Source organism: Colius striatus, chromosome Z (assembly GCF_028858725.1).
Source record: "Colius striatus isolate bColStr4 chromosome Z, bColStr4.1.hap1, whole genome shotgun sequence".
NCBI lineage: Eukaryota > Metazoa > Chordata > Aves > Coliiformes > Coliidae > Colius > Colius striatus.
Window position 1 is genome coordinate 88264238 of NC_084790.1, and position 17758 is coordinate 88281995.

The following is a 17758-nucleotide window of genomic DNA, read 5'->3' on the forward strand; positions in this document are numbered from 1 at the left end:
TCTGAAGGTGCTCTGCTCCTGGGCAGTTCAATGAGCCACTGTAAGGAAGCCTCCTCTGCTAAGGCTTGACTCAGATTCAAATCCAGACGCAAAGCCCTTTTTTTCAATCCACCCAACTCTCTTTTGATGTATCCAGGATCCTCACTGGGACTGTGCAACCTCCATTTCCAGCATGTTGGTTGCAGCTGAGGAGATGGAGCACCTGCATTTAAGACTGCATCCAGGAGAACAGACGGCAGGTGGTGAAGATAACGCCTGTGCATCCTGGTCAGGGTGTACACACAAGTGCTGTGGGTCATGGGGTTTTAGCTGCCTTACATAAAGCTTAGGAAAAAACAGTCCTGTAGGGGCTGGTTTTGGTTTAAAAGAAGAGAAGCATCTATTGAAGTGCATGGACTGAGAAAGTTATTGATGGCAGGACTGATGAATATTGTAAATGTGTCTACAAGAACACTTCTTCACAGAAACCTCGTTGTGTTGATAAAGCCTTAGCAGCCCAGATGGAAAAGTGGCAAATTAGGTCTTAAATAAAGCCTGCAGGTAGGAGGCTTTGGGAAATTTAAGCTGCTTAAATGTTACCTTAACACTTAATATTTAGGAAGCTGCATTGGTAATTCATCCTCTTTAAGTGAACATAAAGAGAAAAACTTCTCTGCTGAAAGGAAAAATGAGAAGCCAAAGGGATGATGCTGTTGTAGCACCACCTGAATATAACCAGATACCCAACCAGTCAGCAGATTCTACAAACTCCAGCTATGCCAGAAAACCCCCTATTGACCAGGAAAAGCAGACAAAGAGGATTTAGACAGACAGAGAGAAAACCCAAAGGGTCTAAAGAGGAAAAAGAAAATCTGACCAAGTTTGACAGCTGCTTACAAGCTCCATGATTGGAGTACTGGCCCACCAAGCCTCTAACATCCCACCTCCTTGCAGCTTTTGCCCGAGCTCAGAGTTCCAAGGAACTCTGCTACATCTAAAGCTCTAGTCTATACTTTGGATACTAACTTGAGTAACTGTACAGACAGCAGAGCGCTGTGGTTACACTGAACCTGCAAGAGCTATGGGCCCTTTGGAGGGCAGAATCAAACCTCCTCTCCCTGCTTTCAGATTCTCTCCTGTTCACCAGGATAAGGGAAAAGGCACAGTACACCTCTGAAAAGAAACTGAAGGTGTAGGAGGTCCTGCTGTAGTTTAGTTTCTCTCTCTTTTCTTTTTCTGGTGCTTATACTAGGCCACAAAGCAAACTTGTGGCTGCTGGTGTGCTGTGTCTAAGAGATGATGTGCCTGGAATAAAAACAGGAGGAGGGCGCAGGGGGAAAGAGGAACAGTCACGATGAGAACTCAAGAAAACGTGACAGATTATGAGAGGCTAAGGAAACTGTGCTTCTCCTGTGGACTGTGTTACCTCAGCCATCACAAAACCACACAAAACTAAACACATAATGAGTGGTTATTTGAAAACACAAGTGGTTATAAAATGAGAGACCATCAACTGTTCCCTATTGCCACACAAACAGGAAGAAATCTATTTATACTAAACAGGCCCTGGTTAAATAAAAAGTACTCACATTGCAACACTGGGAAAAAAAAAGGTCTTTAGGGGAGCTAGAGACTTTCCTTGGACAGAGGCTGAAAACATGACAGAGACATTGGTCCTGCTCCTGTTCTTGGGCTGGCAGCAGCACACGGACGGCACCTGACAGGTTGCTTTGAAGTCCCCCTCACTTCACCTTTCTGTGACTTTGAAACTACTGCAAATAAAGAAAACCACGAGGCTACAGCGTTAGCACTGATGCTGAAACCTCGCCTGCAGATGACTTAGAAAGCAGAAACAGACACAAAGCAACTGACTAAACACAGCCTGGTGCTGGTTCAAGTTTCCGGATGACCGGGGGGACAAGTATCTGAAGGTCTGCTCCAGCAGCTCCCGGACCACAGGCCATGTACATCTAGGGCCTGCCTTAATTAAGATGAGGTCACTGTGCAGATCATTAGCTTTACAGAAGAGTGGCACAGAACTCCCTGGCTGCAGATTGGAATGAAGCTGATTCTCATTCTGGCACCTGTTAAGCTGAACTGCCACCAATTACTCCCCCACAGATGCAGATTAGCCATTCCAAACCCCACCTGAGAGTCAGTACAAAAGCCAAATGGATCCGTGCACAGCTCAGCCCCTGTGTTCAGGATCATCTGCTACCCAAACCAAGCTCCTGACATGTTACCTTTCTTGGGCAGCTCTCGGCTCTGCTCGGTTTCTCTGTTGATTCGGTTTTGTCCTGGCTCGACCGCAGGCTGCCGACTGTCCAGCTCGTCCTCTGTCTCATCGTCACTGTATGGCATCACCTCATCATTAGGCTGGGAATCCTCATCGAAGGTGGTCTCTGAATCCCTTTCTGAGATCATGCTGCTAGCGCCCTGTGAGCATTTCATAGGAGTTAAAAAGAGTTAGCCCAGCCCGTGCTGGAAGACACATCTCCGTAACCTTACTCTGTTGATGCTGGTCACCAAAACCCACACGTGAAACCAGTTTCCCTGGAAGAGTGTAGAACACAGGGCTGGTTTCCAAGCACTGACCAAAGTCACGAGGCAGCTACTGTCACAGGAAACCCTTCATTACCATTCTGCTACACGTAATTACACGTGCTCGCACAACAGGCGAAGGAACACCCTGTGCTCACGGAGCAGCACGCCCCGAGTGGGCAGCAGGAATTAGGGAGCCCACAAACACCTGGCTGCAGTGGCCATCACATCCTCCCCTGTGGAGCCACAGGAGCTGAAGGCCCCTTGGCCACGGTGGGGCCAGGCATGGGCCGTGCCATCGAGAGTTCAGGTGGTGCAGCTGCTCCTCCATCCAGGTCTCACCCATCCCAGCCCTCGCTTCCTCTCCCCTCCCCACAGGCTCAACGTCAGTGTTTGTCATTGCAAGATCACACATCTCGGTGTCCAGACGCCCAAGGGAGTGTGTAGCTTACTTGTGGTTCAACACACGAGACCAGTTGGTTGAGGCTGTGGGGGGGGTGTGTGTGCATACCTCTGCCTGAAGCATTTCTGAAAGCACACGTGCTCTGCAACCCTTGAGAACTAGCACATCAGCTCCCAAAGTGGGACCTCCACTTTCCAGAAAGGTTACTTGAATTACAGCTTTTGAAAAGCTCCCGACATTGTTGCGACCTGGGCTGCTGCAGTGGGCTGATCTCAGACAGAAGCAAGATGCACCATACAGGATCCCAGCCTCCTCCAGCACTTGCAGATCACCAAGATGATTTCTACAGCTTAAGCTATCTGCTGCAACAGATAGCATCCCATTAACTGCTTGCAAACAACACCCACTTGTGTGCAACTCCTCTCCAACACCTACAAATAACCACTTGCATGACTCCTCGGTTGTGGCCATCTACATTTGGCCAGTTAGTCACCTTGCAGGGTGTCCTGGCATTTCAAGAACTGACCTAGCACACGGTTTCAGGCCATTCTGAGGGGTGCATCCTGTCCATTTCTAACCATGCAATACCCACACTTGTTCTACTGAAGCCAAGTCACTTGCAGTTGTTCTGCACATCAACACTTGCACACGGGTCCTGGCCTGTCTCTGCAGCCCAGGCACCACAACAGCTGTCAGAAAATTAGAGAACTGTAGGGAAATGTAAACCTGTGAGCAGATGTGGGGGTTCCATCACCTCAGCCATTTCTGACAGGACCCTGAAGGCATCAGTGAGCTTCTCTGGCCCCAACCAGCCTTGCCCCAGTGCCCCCAGTGCATCAGGAGACAGACTCAGTCTTAGCCAGTAAGCCCTGTCTGAGTTGCACTGGAGGAGGGCTGGTGTCCAGCTGAGCTGCAGCCATGTCCAGACCTGCCTCACACACTCTCGACCTTTCTGGCCATCACTAGACTTGATCCTAACCCTGAACTACACATGAACTCCCAGGATCAACCCAGGACATGCAGGACCACCGTGGCACTGCCTTATGGCCTGGGCTCTGGTTGGAGCTGGCTGCTGTCTTGGAGTCTGCCTCTCTTCTCCTGTGAGCTCTGACATCCCCCTCTACTTGCTTTCCCATGAGAAGCAGCCCCAGTCTTGCTGCTCTCTGGCAACTTCCAAACAAAGTCAAGGTAAAGGCTGGCTGAAGGCAAGCGCCACACTGTGCACAGCAGGTAGCTATCAGGTACCCCTCTGCTGACCTGTCTTGCCAAGAGAGCCTGGTGTTGTGAAGCAAGGCCAGTGCCACCCTACACCCCCTATGCTGTTGCTAACAAAACCAGCAATCATTGGGGCTGACACCAAACCCTACCAGAAGCCAATTCTACTTTCACAAAGCCGAATTGTTTTGCCCTCCCTAATATCTCTTATAAGAGAGAGGTAAATTTTACATGAGCACTTAATATGCTGCTCAAGTGACAGGGCTGTTGGCTGGGAGCCCGAGGCGTGCAGCACCCAGGAGCCACAGCACTGCAGTGCTCACCCAGCACACAGCGCTAATGTTTCGAGGCAAAATAAACCAAAACCACCTGCTATCCCATGAACACACCGTTTGATTTAATAGCAATGAAAACAACTTCTCCCAAGACCCACTGAAGCTGCTGGAGGCTGCTCACTGGCACCATGGGTCGGGAATGTGACAGCTAGTCACTAACACAGATGTGGAACCCGAAACTTCTGTGAGAAGATGATTTGTTTACCTCAATAGCCTTGGAGTTAATTCACCTGAAGGTGCAGGAGAGTCAAGCTCAAACTCAGGCACCTGAATACCTCACTGTGATATCTTGGCTTATTTCTCATCGTTTTACCCCTTTTGCTCTTTCTCACCTACCACCCCATCCCCACAAAATCTCACATAAAAGGCATTAAGAGTATTAACCAGAAACCTGAACCAAAAAGTTATCAGAAGGATATTGAGGTGCTGGAGCGTGTCCAGAGATGGGCAACAAAGCTGGTGAAAGGTCTAGAGCACGAGTCTTATGAGGAGCAGCTGAAGGAGCTGGGGATGTTCAGCCTGGAGGAGGCTGAGAGGAGACATGAGCCCTCTCTGTGACCACCTGAAGGTAGTGAGGTGGAGGTCAGCCTCTTCTCTCCAGTAATGAATGACAGAACAATAGGAACTGGGTTCAAGTCACTTCAGGGGAGGTTTAGATTGGACATTAGAACATTTTCACGCAGGCAGCGGGTGCAAGACCCAGACGTCAGGGCTCAGAGGTCTCCAGGTCGCATTAAGGTGTCATTCCCTCAGCAAGCCAGGCAGACACTGCTGGATCAGGCATTAGCTTTGCCTCTAACAATCCTGAGCAATACTCAGAGCCAACTCCAATACCAACTCTGTCCATTTTTTCTGTGCAAACCGGGGTGTGGACAATCCTGCTCTAAGCCAGCAACACCTTAGCTCTGCAAGCAAGCCAGGGTCAGACCCTTCAATCTTGTGCCTACTCTGAGGTTCACAGACATTTAGATTTTCTTTGCACTGAATGTCTGTCCAGGCAGAAGAAATTCCTTATGTTTTCAACCCCATATTGTCTGAATGTCAGATAAAGTCCCTTTAGAGCAGGACATCACAAACTCCTCAAGTGCTCCTCTTTGGCAGGAGCCCTACAGTAGCCAAGGACTCTGCCCTGCTAACACCTTATGTGGGCACCACTGTTGGGGAAGCACTGGAGACCCTTACACATACAGTCCTTAAACTCAAAAACACTGCCAGGTCTTTGAATCTCTAAGGCATATAAAATAAACTCATACCCCCAGCACACAGAGATTCAGCCTGTTGTCTGTTAACATTTAATCTTATTAACTGATTAATGGATCAATGAATTAATCATGCCAAGGGTTAGATGAGATGTCAAAAAACACGTTGCAATTGTTTTGTGTTATAGATGCATAGCTAATGGGAACACCTGAAATACAAACAGGAGCAGCTTGTGATGCTGGCTGGGAACAGCAGTGCAATGGCTCATTGCTGGGGGGGGGGGGGGGGGGGAGTTCAAATTAATTGTATTCATTTTACCTCCTCCAGGAGCTAAACTGCCAACTGGAAAACCCTGCTAATAGAGGAGATCTCGTTAACTGTTACCCTGCAGGCAGCACAACCCTGTCCACCGTTTCAAATCACACACACCTCAGCGATTCCAGGCAGCATTTACTAACCCCGTTCCACAAAACACAGAGGGCACAGTCCCTGCACCCAAAGCTCTCACTGCCAACACCTCCAGCGGGCAGCAGAGCCTCCTGGGAAGCACCACCGCCCACCCTTGGGGACCAGCAGCAGCTGAGGGGCTGGTGGTCCAACGCCTGGGGTGGGCTGTGCACCAGCGTGAGCCAGCGCAGGAGCCCAGGGCTGGCCAGCAGACTGCAGAGAGGCAGCTGCAGCTGGAAGAGAGCAGGGAGCTGTTGTGGGGCCGATGGCAAAGGAGTCCTCCGGTGACAGGGTGACAAATTGGTTTAGAGTTAAGTTTCTTGACACCTGGTCTGCATGAAAAGGGTGAGCTGGGACGTCAAAGCGATGTCAGAAGTTCAGAGGAAGGTGGAGAGTGATCACGGAGTGAAAGAGGAGACGGGAGGAACTGACAGCTCGGAGCAGCAGGGATGCCAACAAATACCGAGGCAGTAGGAGACAGAGGAGGAGAGCACACATCCACCAGCTCCTGTGTGTGGGATGGGCACTATGGAAACCAAAGGTGGAATAAGTATGGCAGGAAGGGAGGCAGCTGCTACTGATTTTTGCAGTGGTCACCATTCTGAGGAGAAAAAAAAGACACTATGATTGAAATCATAGAATCACAGCATGGTGGGGTTGGAAGGGACCTTTAGAGATCATCCAGTCCAACCCCCTGCAGAGGCAGCTCCCACCTAGATCAGGTCACACAGGAACGTGTCCAGGTGGGTCTTGAAACCCTCCAAGGAAGGAGCCTCCACACCCTCCCTGGGCAGCCTTTTCCACTGTAATCAACCAAAAAAATACCCCCAAAACAAAGCTAAAAAGACTGTACCATACAGGAGAAGCAGTATTAAGCATTAAGCTTCATCATTAAGCTTAAGGTTATTATGCATTGGAACGGGCTGCCCAGGGAGGTGGAGGAGTCTCCAAACCTGGAGGTGTTCAAAAGACACACAGATGAGGTGCTGAGGGATGTGGGGTAATGCAGTGATGGGCCTGGCACTGTGAGGTGAGGCGTTGGACCCCATGATCTTAAAGGTCTTTTCCAACCATAACAACTCTGTGTATTTATGAACAATGTTGAAATCAAAGCAAGTGTCCTTTCTTAAAAGGATCTGCTCTCAGAGGACAGACAGACCATTCCTTATGCTGGTATGCATTGCTTGTGTTCAGGCTTGAGCTGAATTAACAATTGCTTACAAAATGGTCTTTCACAGAAGGCAGAAAAAGGGTTTGGTTTGGTGGAGCTGATGATAAAACCGTTTCAAACAGAGACCTCACCTGCTTTTCCTGTTTCACTACAGTGTAACCAGAAATTAACACTACTTTAAAGATTTTGCAGTAAATGGACTAATGAGAGAAGAGCTACAGATGAACAGAAACTTCCCCAAAGGCATCACCTCTCACACCAAGCTTAGATTCAGATAATCATTAGTGACATTTGAACATAGGCAGTGAGAAAGAAAAATAATGACAACAGATTCCAGCACAAGAAAAGCTGCATGGTTCCTCTCAGAGGCAGGATGAGCATGTCACAAAGCAGGATCTGCCTGACCGTGTGGAATGCCAGCTACACGGTTAAACCCCGAGGGACCCCCTGCCCTGGGAACGAGCTACGCATCTTCCAGGCCAGCAAGTGCCATCCCACCAGTGTTATACACAAGCAACTGCCCTAAATCCTAATCCTAAATCCTGAATTAGCTTCCAATTTAGCTGCCAGAATTTACAAAGAGAGCTTCTGGTGCCTGTGGAAACAGTTGTGTGAAGGCCTGAGGCAGAACAACATAGCTGTTGTATGATGCTGGTAAAATACTTGGAGAACACTTGGATGTTGGTCCTTTGGTCCTTATTTTCTGTCTCCTGGCTTGGAGACAGGGCTTTTCACTCCTTTTCGGTAAGTCACAAAACCAGAAACACTTATGCTAACCAAAACGTCAGCCTAGAAAAAGCACTAGAAGAAATCAAGAGGTTTGTCCAACAGGTCAGCAGCCAGAGGGAGTAACCCCCACGAGCAGCAGCCAGCCTGAGAGCAGGGACAGCTTGCACTGCAGCTGCCTTAGTGGCCATGGTCAGCTCAGGCATGCCAGGCATAAACCAGGCTAACAGTCTCCTTATCTTAGAAAATGAAGCAGGTCCAACAGTACGTCTGATGTATGAGGAGGTAAAGGAAAACAGTATTAAGTACAAGTTCAATTATACCTGCCTGAGTTGACTTAGTAAAAGGGCTGAAAACTCAGGTGCAAATTCCACAGTGCTTTGGTCACAGGGTTTTGTTTCTGCTCGTGCCTCAGGGCAAGCGCCAGCTAATTGTGAAAACTTAAACCCCACTTCAAAAAAACAGAAAGGCATTTACTGCCAGTCAAGGCTGCAAAGAACAACCAAATAATCTGACTCTAAATGCTCCTCTGGAAAGCTGCTGTATATGACACTGCCCCAAGAACTTGGGGGTCACATGGAGTGTAACTTTAATGCCATAAATCTGATGGTGACTCAAAGTGACCCTATAACCTAGTTACAGATCCATCCAGAACAGGGCATATGAGAAGCAAAGAATAAAAATGGTACTATGGTTTGTTATTTGCATGTGTTGTGGATATAAAAGCATAGGGATATGAAGCAGAGCAAGCTTAACACATACCTGTCACACATCACTCCCTTCACAACACGTGCACAGCTTAGAACTTGCTGTTGCCTCCTTGACATGCTGCTCTGTACAACAGCCTGACATGTTCACACGCTCACAGCATGGTGGGGTTGAAAGGGATCTTTAGAGATCACCCAGTCCAACCCCCTGCAGAAGCAGGGTCACCTAGATCAGGTCACACAGGAACGTGTCCAGGTGGGTCTTGAAGCCCTCCAAGGAAGGAGCCTCCACACCCTCCCTGGGCAGCCTGGGCCAGGGCTCCCTCACTCAAACACTGACACAGTTTGTCCTTATGTTCAAATGGAACTGTTTGTGTTGCAGCTTCATCCCATCACTCCTTGTCCTGCTGCTAGATACCATAGACACAAGTGCTGCCCCAACCTCCTGACACCCACCAGTGAGATATTTGTAACTATTACTGAGCTCCCCCTCAGTCTCCTCCAGACTGAACAGCCCCAGGTCCCGCAGCCTTTCCTCACAAGGAAGATGCTCCAGTGCCCTGAGCATCTTGCTGGCCCTGCACTGGCCTCTCTGCAGCAGTTCTCTGTCCCTCTGCAGCTGGGGAGCCCACAACTGGACACAGGACTCCAGATGAGGCCTCAGCAGATGTGGCAGAGCAGACGGGGAGCAGAACCTCCCTGGCCCTGCTGTCCAAAACGCAGTGCCCTGGACAGCAACTTCCCAAACCCCGCAGTGGACTGCTGCTTTAGGATGTACCAACATCAATATTTTACATAAGAGACATAAAACAAACTCAAACAGTACAAAAACAAGCTCAGAGAGAGCTTTCCACACTGCTGTAGGTACCTGGAGTTAAAATAGGACCAAAAAAGCTACATCCAGACATTTAACTATGCAGTAAGAAAACAAACTAAAAGGGTGACCCTCAGGTATTTGACATTTGTCTCATGTCTTTTCACTCTAGAAACATTCCAAGAGCCAGTACTACATATTTAAACAAAAGCCCCAACCAAACAAAGAACCCCTCACCCACATGAAAAAACACCTGAAAATCCCCAAACAAAGCAAAAACCAGGTAAATGCAAACAAGCTTTCTGCCTGCCTCAGCATACCCCTGGACAAAGTCTGTCTTGGGCACCTCTCAAGAGAAGCCTAAGAGCAAATCTAAGCAGAGGACTAAACTCTGCTTTGGCAGGCTGGTGACAAATACTGAAACTTCCAGAGCTGCACCAACTCTGCATTTATTGGGTTGTGATCATCTGCCAGGCCATTAGCAGCATAACTCACACACAAAGCTGTCAAGCTGTCTTGTGGAACGAGGACGTGCATTTTGCCAAGCCAACTGGGTGGAAAGTCTCCAATAAACAGCAAACCCTCCTTTGGAAAACCTCTGTCAGAGAATCAAGGAGTGGTAGGGTTGGAAGGGACCTTCAAAGACTTTTGAAGTTGTTGGAGTTCCAACAGTGAACTTGTCACAGGACATTTGTTTTCCCTGTCAGAAGGAATAGTGTTGCAATGGAATAACATTTTAAAAAGCACTGAAAAAAAAGGGCATTTCTCCACCCAGGAGGAATTTCCATGTACACCAGTTTGCACATTTTTGGAAGCTTTCCCATACCAAAACCTGCTCACAGGAGGACTGAATATGCTCTTCCAAAGCTGCAGCTGGAATAACGTGCCTAATATCAATCTCTGGGGTGGGGGTTTCCCTCCAAGGGCTTTCTAGCAGATGCACGATCACTCTGATTACATTTCCCCCTAAGAGACAGAAGCCATTATTCTGCCATCTTTAGCTGTAACACACTGCTCATCTTGCCAGTGACTGAGATCTGCAGCTAAAAAGGGGGCACGAAACAAAGGCAGCCTGTTAGGCAAATAGAGCACCTGAAGGGGCAATGGCAGGACCGTGATTCAAACAACCAAAAGTGGTAATCCTCATGGCCCTACCAAAGCAGGCACCTGCTTTGAGACACTCAAGTCCTTACCTCAGCTTATACCCTGACAGAGCTAAGAACTCTCTCTCGTTCATGGGTGTGCACTTGAAGAGCAGCTCCAACTACCTGTCACAGAATCACAGCACAGTGGGGTTTGGGAGGGACCTTTAGAGACCATCCAGTCCAACCCCCTGCAGAAGCAGGTTCACCTAGATCAGGTCACAAGAGCTTAAAGAGATGAAGTTTGTCACTCAAAAGACAGCTCATGATCCGCTCCTGGGTAAGGCTGCAGGTCTCTGTTTTCACATAACCTCATCATCAATACCAAGTCCTAGGCAAGCAAAACAAACCCACTGCTTCCTAAGGACCAGTTTGTCCATTTTTGCTGACAATGCAGATATAAAGCAAAGTTATCTAATCCAGGTGAGCACTCTGTAAACCTGACTGTGGCAAATGGGCTCTGAAGCTGCTAGGTAAGCCCCACCTCCTCACACTGCTACCAAAACCAGCAAACCCAGCAGAACTCCAAGGAACAGAGACTGCGTCAGGAAAAGGAGGCTCTGTTTTACACAGCAAAGGAGGGAGTGTATAGAGGTGCATGCATTTTATCTTAAGGTTATTATGACAAAGACAGCAGTGGGCTTCAGGCAGGAGAAAAACGGCTTCAAACAGAACAGAGGCTACTCTGCCACATCTGCTGAGGCCTCATCTGGAGCCCTGTGTCCAGTTGTGGGCTCCCCAGCTGCAGAGGGACAGGGAACTGCTGCAGAGAGGCCAGTGCAGGGCCAGCAAGATGCTCAGGGCACTGGAGCATCTTCCTTGTGAGGAAAGGCTGCGGGACCTGGGGCTGTTTAGTCTGGAGGAGACTGAGGGGGGAGCTCATTAATATTGACAAATATCTCACTGGTGGGTGTCAGGAGGTTGGGGCAGCACTTTTTTTCTGTTGTATCCAGTGACAGGACAAGGGGTGATGGGATGAAGCTGGAACACAAACAGTTGCATTGAAACATCAGGACAAACTGTTTGAGTGTTTGAGTGAGGGAGCCCTGGCCCAGGCTGCCCAGGGAGGGTGTGGAGGCTCCTTCTCAGGAGGTTTACAAACCCGCCTGGACACGTTCCTGTGTGACCTGATCTAGGTGGGACCTGCTTTGGCAGCGGGGTTGCACTGGATGAGCTCTAAAGGTCCCTTCCAACCCCCACCACTGTGTGATTCTATGAACAAGCAATACAATTCAAAGCACACAGATGGTTCATTCAGTCAACATGCAAAGATGAGCATTTTTCACCTGGTGGCAGCAGTTCACATGGCTATTATTAGCTACAGCTGTTTTTAGGGCATAAGAAATGAAAAGAGGATTCCTATGAGTTATAGGATAAACACATCCAGGGCAGTTGCTTCAATGCAAGGTGGTTTTATACTATGAAACACAGGAAGGGGTAGTAAACCACACTGTAAATCCAGCTTCTCACCAAACAAGTTCTCAGATGGTTCTGTAAATGCTAGGGACAAAACAACACACTGCTTGTTTTATTTGTAAGGGGAAATTCCTGAAGGGCAGGTGTGAGGAGGCTGGAGCCAGGCTGTGCTCAGGGATGGCCAGTGACAGGACAAGGGGCAACGGGCACAAGCTGGAACAGAAGAGGTTCCAAAGCAACACAAGGACAAACTTGTTCCCTGATGAGGTGAGGGAGCCCTGGCAGGGGCTGCCCAGATGGGCTGTGGAGGCTCCTTCTCTGGAGACATTCAGCCCCAGCTGGATGAGTCCGTGTGCCCTGCTCTAGGTGGTGCTGCTCTGGCAGGGGGTTGCACTGGATGAGCTTTCCAGGTCTCTTAACATTCGGTGATTGTGTGATTCTGTGATAGTTGCCACCTACTTTCCACAAGCTGTTGCAAACAACAGATGAGATAATAGCTGTAGGTAAGCATTTCAGGCTCTCCAAAAGAACTGTTACCTTGGGACACTGCGCAGCAGTCCATCTCCCAGCCTAATAAACACCAGATTGGTAACGTGGGTTCAGTTAGTGCTTCCACAGGTCCTGCTTGCTATTTAATCCTCATGAAGCAGCAGCCAGAACCAAAGTCCTTTGGATGGCAAGATATTGCATTTCTGTTCTCACTCCAGTGATCCCAGCCAAATGCTCTAATAGAGTATCATCCTTCATTAAAAATGTATTAATCAACTAATCCATCTGTAACAAGAACTTCTACAAGGAAATGGGCAAATAATAAAACTGGATTTGCTTCCAAAATATAACAAGACAGATCATATATTACTCAAAACAGATATGAAATGTTACTGATAACAAGTGCTTGGACAGGCACTTATAAGTATCTTCTGAACAACTCAAACCTTCCAGCTAATCTTTATGACATCTCTAGGAAAAAAAACCCAGTTACTCAAAACAGCATGAATCAGCACAAATGGGCCAAGGAAACAACCTTCATTCTGAACAGTACCAAGCTTTGGTTAGATAACCATGCAAATTACATGCTTCATCAACCCATGGAGCTTCATCCGTAGCAGAAGTATTTACTTCATTCAATGGCTACTTTTAAATAAGTGAACACCCCCAGAACTACACCTTCAAGGGGAATGATTTCTATCCATCATTTACTCTGAAGCACGCTGGCTTTTCTATGTACCTCTACAGGATGCCATCACCACAGGAAAGTCCAGCTCTTGAAATGCCATGGAGAAACACAGCCTCAGGAGTTCAGGTGATGATTTTGGGTCAGCTGGAACTGGAGGCCTGCTCTTGCTCATCTGAGGTAATCTCCATCAAGTACCACCAATGCCATACATTAGAAGTGAAGCAACCGAATTCTGAAGCTTGAAGCCCTCTGGGCCAACCAAGTAGACTTTGCACCAGGCAACAAACCATAGCTGATAACTCAGAGTAGATCAGATACCGTGTGTGTCCCTCAGTATCACCCTCAGTGCTATCACCCAATGACTATGTGAAGCGTCACGGCTCTGTGCCTGGTACAAATGATGAGCAGACTCTGCCCAGACATCATGGACATTCCTGGCAGCCAAAGCAGAGGCAACACCCCAGTTCCCAGTGCTGCTGCAGGAAAACACAACTGCTGGACACTTGCACCACGCACTGTAAGTGGGTCAGCTTACAGCCAAACCACTCCAATGGAAACACAACAGAGCTGAGGCAATAAATAAGCAGAGTGTTGCTTGTCTGTCTGAGCTCCCCTGGCTCAACAATTCCACCTGCAGCAAGGACAGTCTGGGTCAGATGTGCATTTCTGAGATAAGCAAGCTCAAACCATGCTTTGGGAGAGCAGCCTAATCAAACCCAAGGTAGTAAGGAAACAAACTCCTGACCCTATGCACCCTCTTCATAGCACTGTGACCTTGGGGAAGGTTCTCATCTCGAAGCTGCCAGCATGTGCCTAACACGAGGTGGCTCAGAATTCCCATCAGAAAAGGTTAAGATGCAAGTGATTAAAATGCGGCTGGGATGAAATGCTCCCGGTGAAGCAGCGCACCTACAAATCCCAGGGCACCAGAACACAGGTCACACTTGGCAAGTCAGAGGTCTTCATCACACAACAGAGCCACAGAAGATTCAAACAGCACTTTCAGAGACTCAGGCTATCACTGCAACATGAGAAATCCCTGGGGAACCTGTTTTGTAAGCTTGAGTCAGCTTGGTTGTACTGCCCATCGCTGTTGTTCACTCAGCCCCGATTTCTGTTCACACATACATGTATAAACACACACAAAGCATTGACATAAAAAGTACATATCTTTTTGATTCATGGTAGCACTGCACCTCACAGAAAACATTTATAAAAAAGGTGGTTTCAAGCAATTTGTGACCAGAAATTCTGCAGAGGCTGCCTGGAACTTAGCCTGAAGAGCACCTCGCTGTCTACAACCATCAGCACCATGAAGTTAACATCCTCTTCTATTGGTTAGAAAAAAAGCACCTTACACACTCTGTTCACTAACACAAAATGAGCAGTAACAGAGGAAGAAAACTCGAGGGTGATTAAACTCCAGCGAATAATTCATTTCTGCGTGTGAGCGGTGAGGGGAGTCGCCACCAATTTTAGCAGCAGGATAAGAAGCTGGTAATACCACAGTGCAGACACCTGACAGAGAGTTGCCTGCACACAGCTACATGCTAAGGTGCTATAAGCCCAAAAAGTGCCTCACTCAAAACTTTAACATTATGTTTAAACAACTCCCCCATGTCTGAAATGGGGGAATAAAAGAAATGCCATAAGTGTGCAGAATAAGGACTCTGGAGAAACAAAGACATAACAGAACCGGCGCTGATATTTCCCACTAGTTAAATAAACTGCTTTGACACAAACCTGTGTACCAGAATGAGGCTATTCTGACGTGAAGAAACATCTCGTCCCAGTACTGGGAGCCGGCTACAGCGTCTCTTTCAGCTTCTACTGCAATTGGAAACACACCCACCCAGCCTCATACGATGTCCCACAGGCAACTGCTCATTAAAAGAGGTGTTTCCAAAAAGGTGTTCCAGCTGTACCTTCTCAACTGTGAGGATCAAGGACTTAACAAACCAGACTACTTCAGCCTCCAAGAGATTTTGTACTGGCATCATACACAGCCAACCTTGTAAACCCAGAGGTTTTTCTTCTACAAGGCATCACTCAGTCCCTTCCTGGATGCCGCAATGACCCTGATGACCTGCACCATCAGGAGGCGAGGACCAGAGTAAGCCTGAAACAGTTTGGTACCACTAAGCTCTGTGAAACCTGAGTTTTCCCAAAACTGTTCTTTCCAAACTTGGAGGAAAGGATTTGTCAGTTTCTCCAATGAACATACTGAAGACTCAGCCAAAACAGCTGGGACACCAAACCCCTGAAACGCTCTGCAGGGAGGTGAGTGGAAAGAGGGGCTACAAGGAGTACAGTTTCCTACTGCTGACAGATGTCCAAGTCCAGTCTCAGAGGAGAGAGGAGCAGGGAAAAAAAACCCAGACAAATAAAAGCACAGTATCTGCAGAAGGATATGGAAACATGAGGGACATCTGCTTCCAAAAGCCTTCTGTCCTAATGCTTCCCATCTCTGTTCTGCATCACTGCACCAATGGGAGGAAGCCACCTCACTTGAGCGACAAAACAGCACACCTTCTTCAGAGGAAGCTCTGCAATTCAACTCATGGCCACTGTGTACTCACCAATATTAAAACCTTGATTGCTAGGCATGAAAATTAACGCGGAGGACACGCCAACATAAGCAACTTGATCAGTATGAGCCAATGGGGCTGCACAAGAGACTACCTAGTCACCAAAGATCTAATAGAAAACAGTAACGACAGAGACCCAGAGCCCACAGTGCAAGCTGCCCGAGGATGGGCCGCTTGCAGGAACGAAATGATAACCTCAGTTGTTATCTGCACTATGATTTTGCATTAACAGATATGCAGACTCTCTAACATTTAAAGTCCAAGTCGAGATGAGTTATCTTTGCAGAAGATAATGAAGCCGGTAACCTTTGTTCAAGGTGTAGGTTTGAGAGGACTCTGAAGGGGTTTTGACCCGCCTTTTCCAGAGATTGTTTCATTGCCTCTCGAGGTTCATGTTATAAAACAGCACATCCTCGTTTTAACAAAGCAAAAAAAAAAAGGAATCATTTTTGTGTACACATAAACCACTTTGGTTTTTGGAACTTTTGAGTTGTTTCCCTAGATATCACCCTTCCCCACCGAAACCAGCAGCAGTTTCTAACCACAAAAAACAAAGTTTGCTTCCTACCAACAAGATTGATTACACAGTAATACACCTTTTCTGTCAGCATCTAAAATTGACACATAGGACATTTTCCTAAGCTGACCTTTACCCAGTGCAGTTTGTGACTGAACCAAGAGTCTGCACTACGAACGTGGCTTGAAATGTTTGTGCTGTCAGTGCACAGAGACCATTGGCCACACAATCTTCTGTATCTGACCTTAAATCAGGCTCCACCTGTAACGAAACGATGTGAGAAAATGGTTTCTTGGCTGACCTCTGCCTCGTGGGGCTATGTGCATGAAATAAGCAAAGAAAAATGTTCTGTCAGGCAAATCTTGAAGTGCAGCTTGCCTTGCAAGGCTTTCTCAACAAAAGAAAGATTTCTCATTAGCTCTCCAAACCCTTTCACGCCACCTCCTCTTCCTCCTCTCAGGCACAAAGTTACTTTGGCAAATTACCCTGTTCCTTCCTCAATTTGTTCCCTGCTTTCTCTACATTGCTTATTCATTCTCTACCCCTCCTTTTTTTTTCCCCTCGTACATGTTGTTTTTGTTTTACAGCTCCCTGTGCTTAACTGTACACCATCTGCAAACAAAAGCATCCCTGAACTTGCTCAAACTGCCCATTTCTACTGTCTAATCAAAAACATCTTTCTAATTTATATAAGAACACCTGAGGGACAAAACAACCCTCAAACCCACAGCACTGAACACCACCACTACACATGACAATGGTTTTGTAATCTTGCCAAAAAGCAAAGGTGCAGCAGCAGCAGCAATCTGTCACAGAACACAGCATCTTCAAAGCAGTGTTGAGAGCTCATGCACCATCAGTGTCCTAGGGATATAATGAGAGCCTCTTTCTTCACCCCGGACAAGTACAGAAACAGAGAGGTTAAGTGATTTGCCCAAGGCCATATGGTAAGTCAAGGCCAGAGCTAGGCTTAGGTTTCAGAAGCTCCTGGCTAATATCCTGCATTCAATTACATCTACACAAAGCATCTCATTTAACAGAGACCAGACAAAGGAAACTGCCAAGAAACAACATCAAACCCACTCATAATCAAAACAAAATCAATCAAGCCCTTCCCCACATTTAAATGCAGGTAGCGTGTTACACTCAGGCCCAGTATCATTACTATGCCATCAAAATAAAAGTCACAGCAACAAAAGAGCATGGAAAATGAGTTCCAGCTGATTTAAATAAAGGGTTTAGATGCAAAGTGAGCAAGTGGCTCTTCAAATCCACCATCACAAAATGCAAAGCGAGGGACTAGAACATCCACAGCCCGTCTCACAAGGGGACAGTTCAGAAACTGCTGAAAACAGTCTTTATCTACAAGTTAACAAAGGG

At 47.5% G+C, this 17758-nt stretch overlaps 1 protein-coding gene across 1 annotated transcript in view; it reads right to left on the reverse strand.

Moving 5' to 3' along the window:
- Window positions 1–17758, reverse strand: part of ATP8B1 (ATPase phospholipid transporting 8B1) — a 52404-nt gene that overhangs the window by 27821 nt on the left and 6825 nt on the right. The window contains exon 2 of the mRNA XM_062018258.1: window positions 2223–2415. Coding sequence (XP_061874242.1) covers window positions 2223–2403 — 181 coding nt within the window. The 5' untranslated portion in view covers window positions 2404–2415. The remainder of the gene's footprint in view (window positions 1–2222; window positions 2416–17758) is intronic.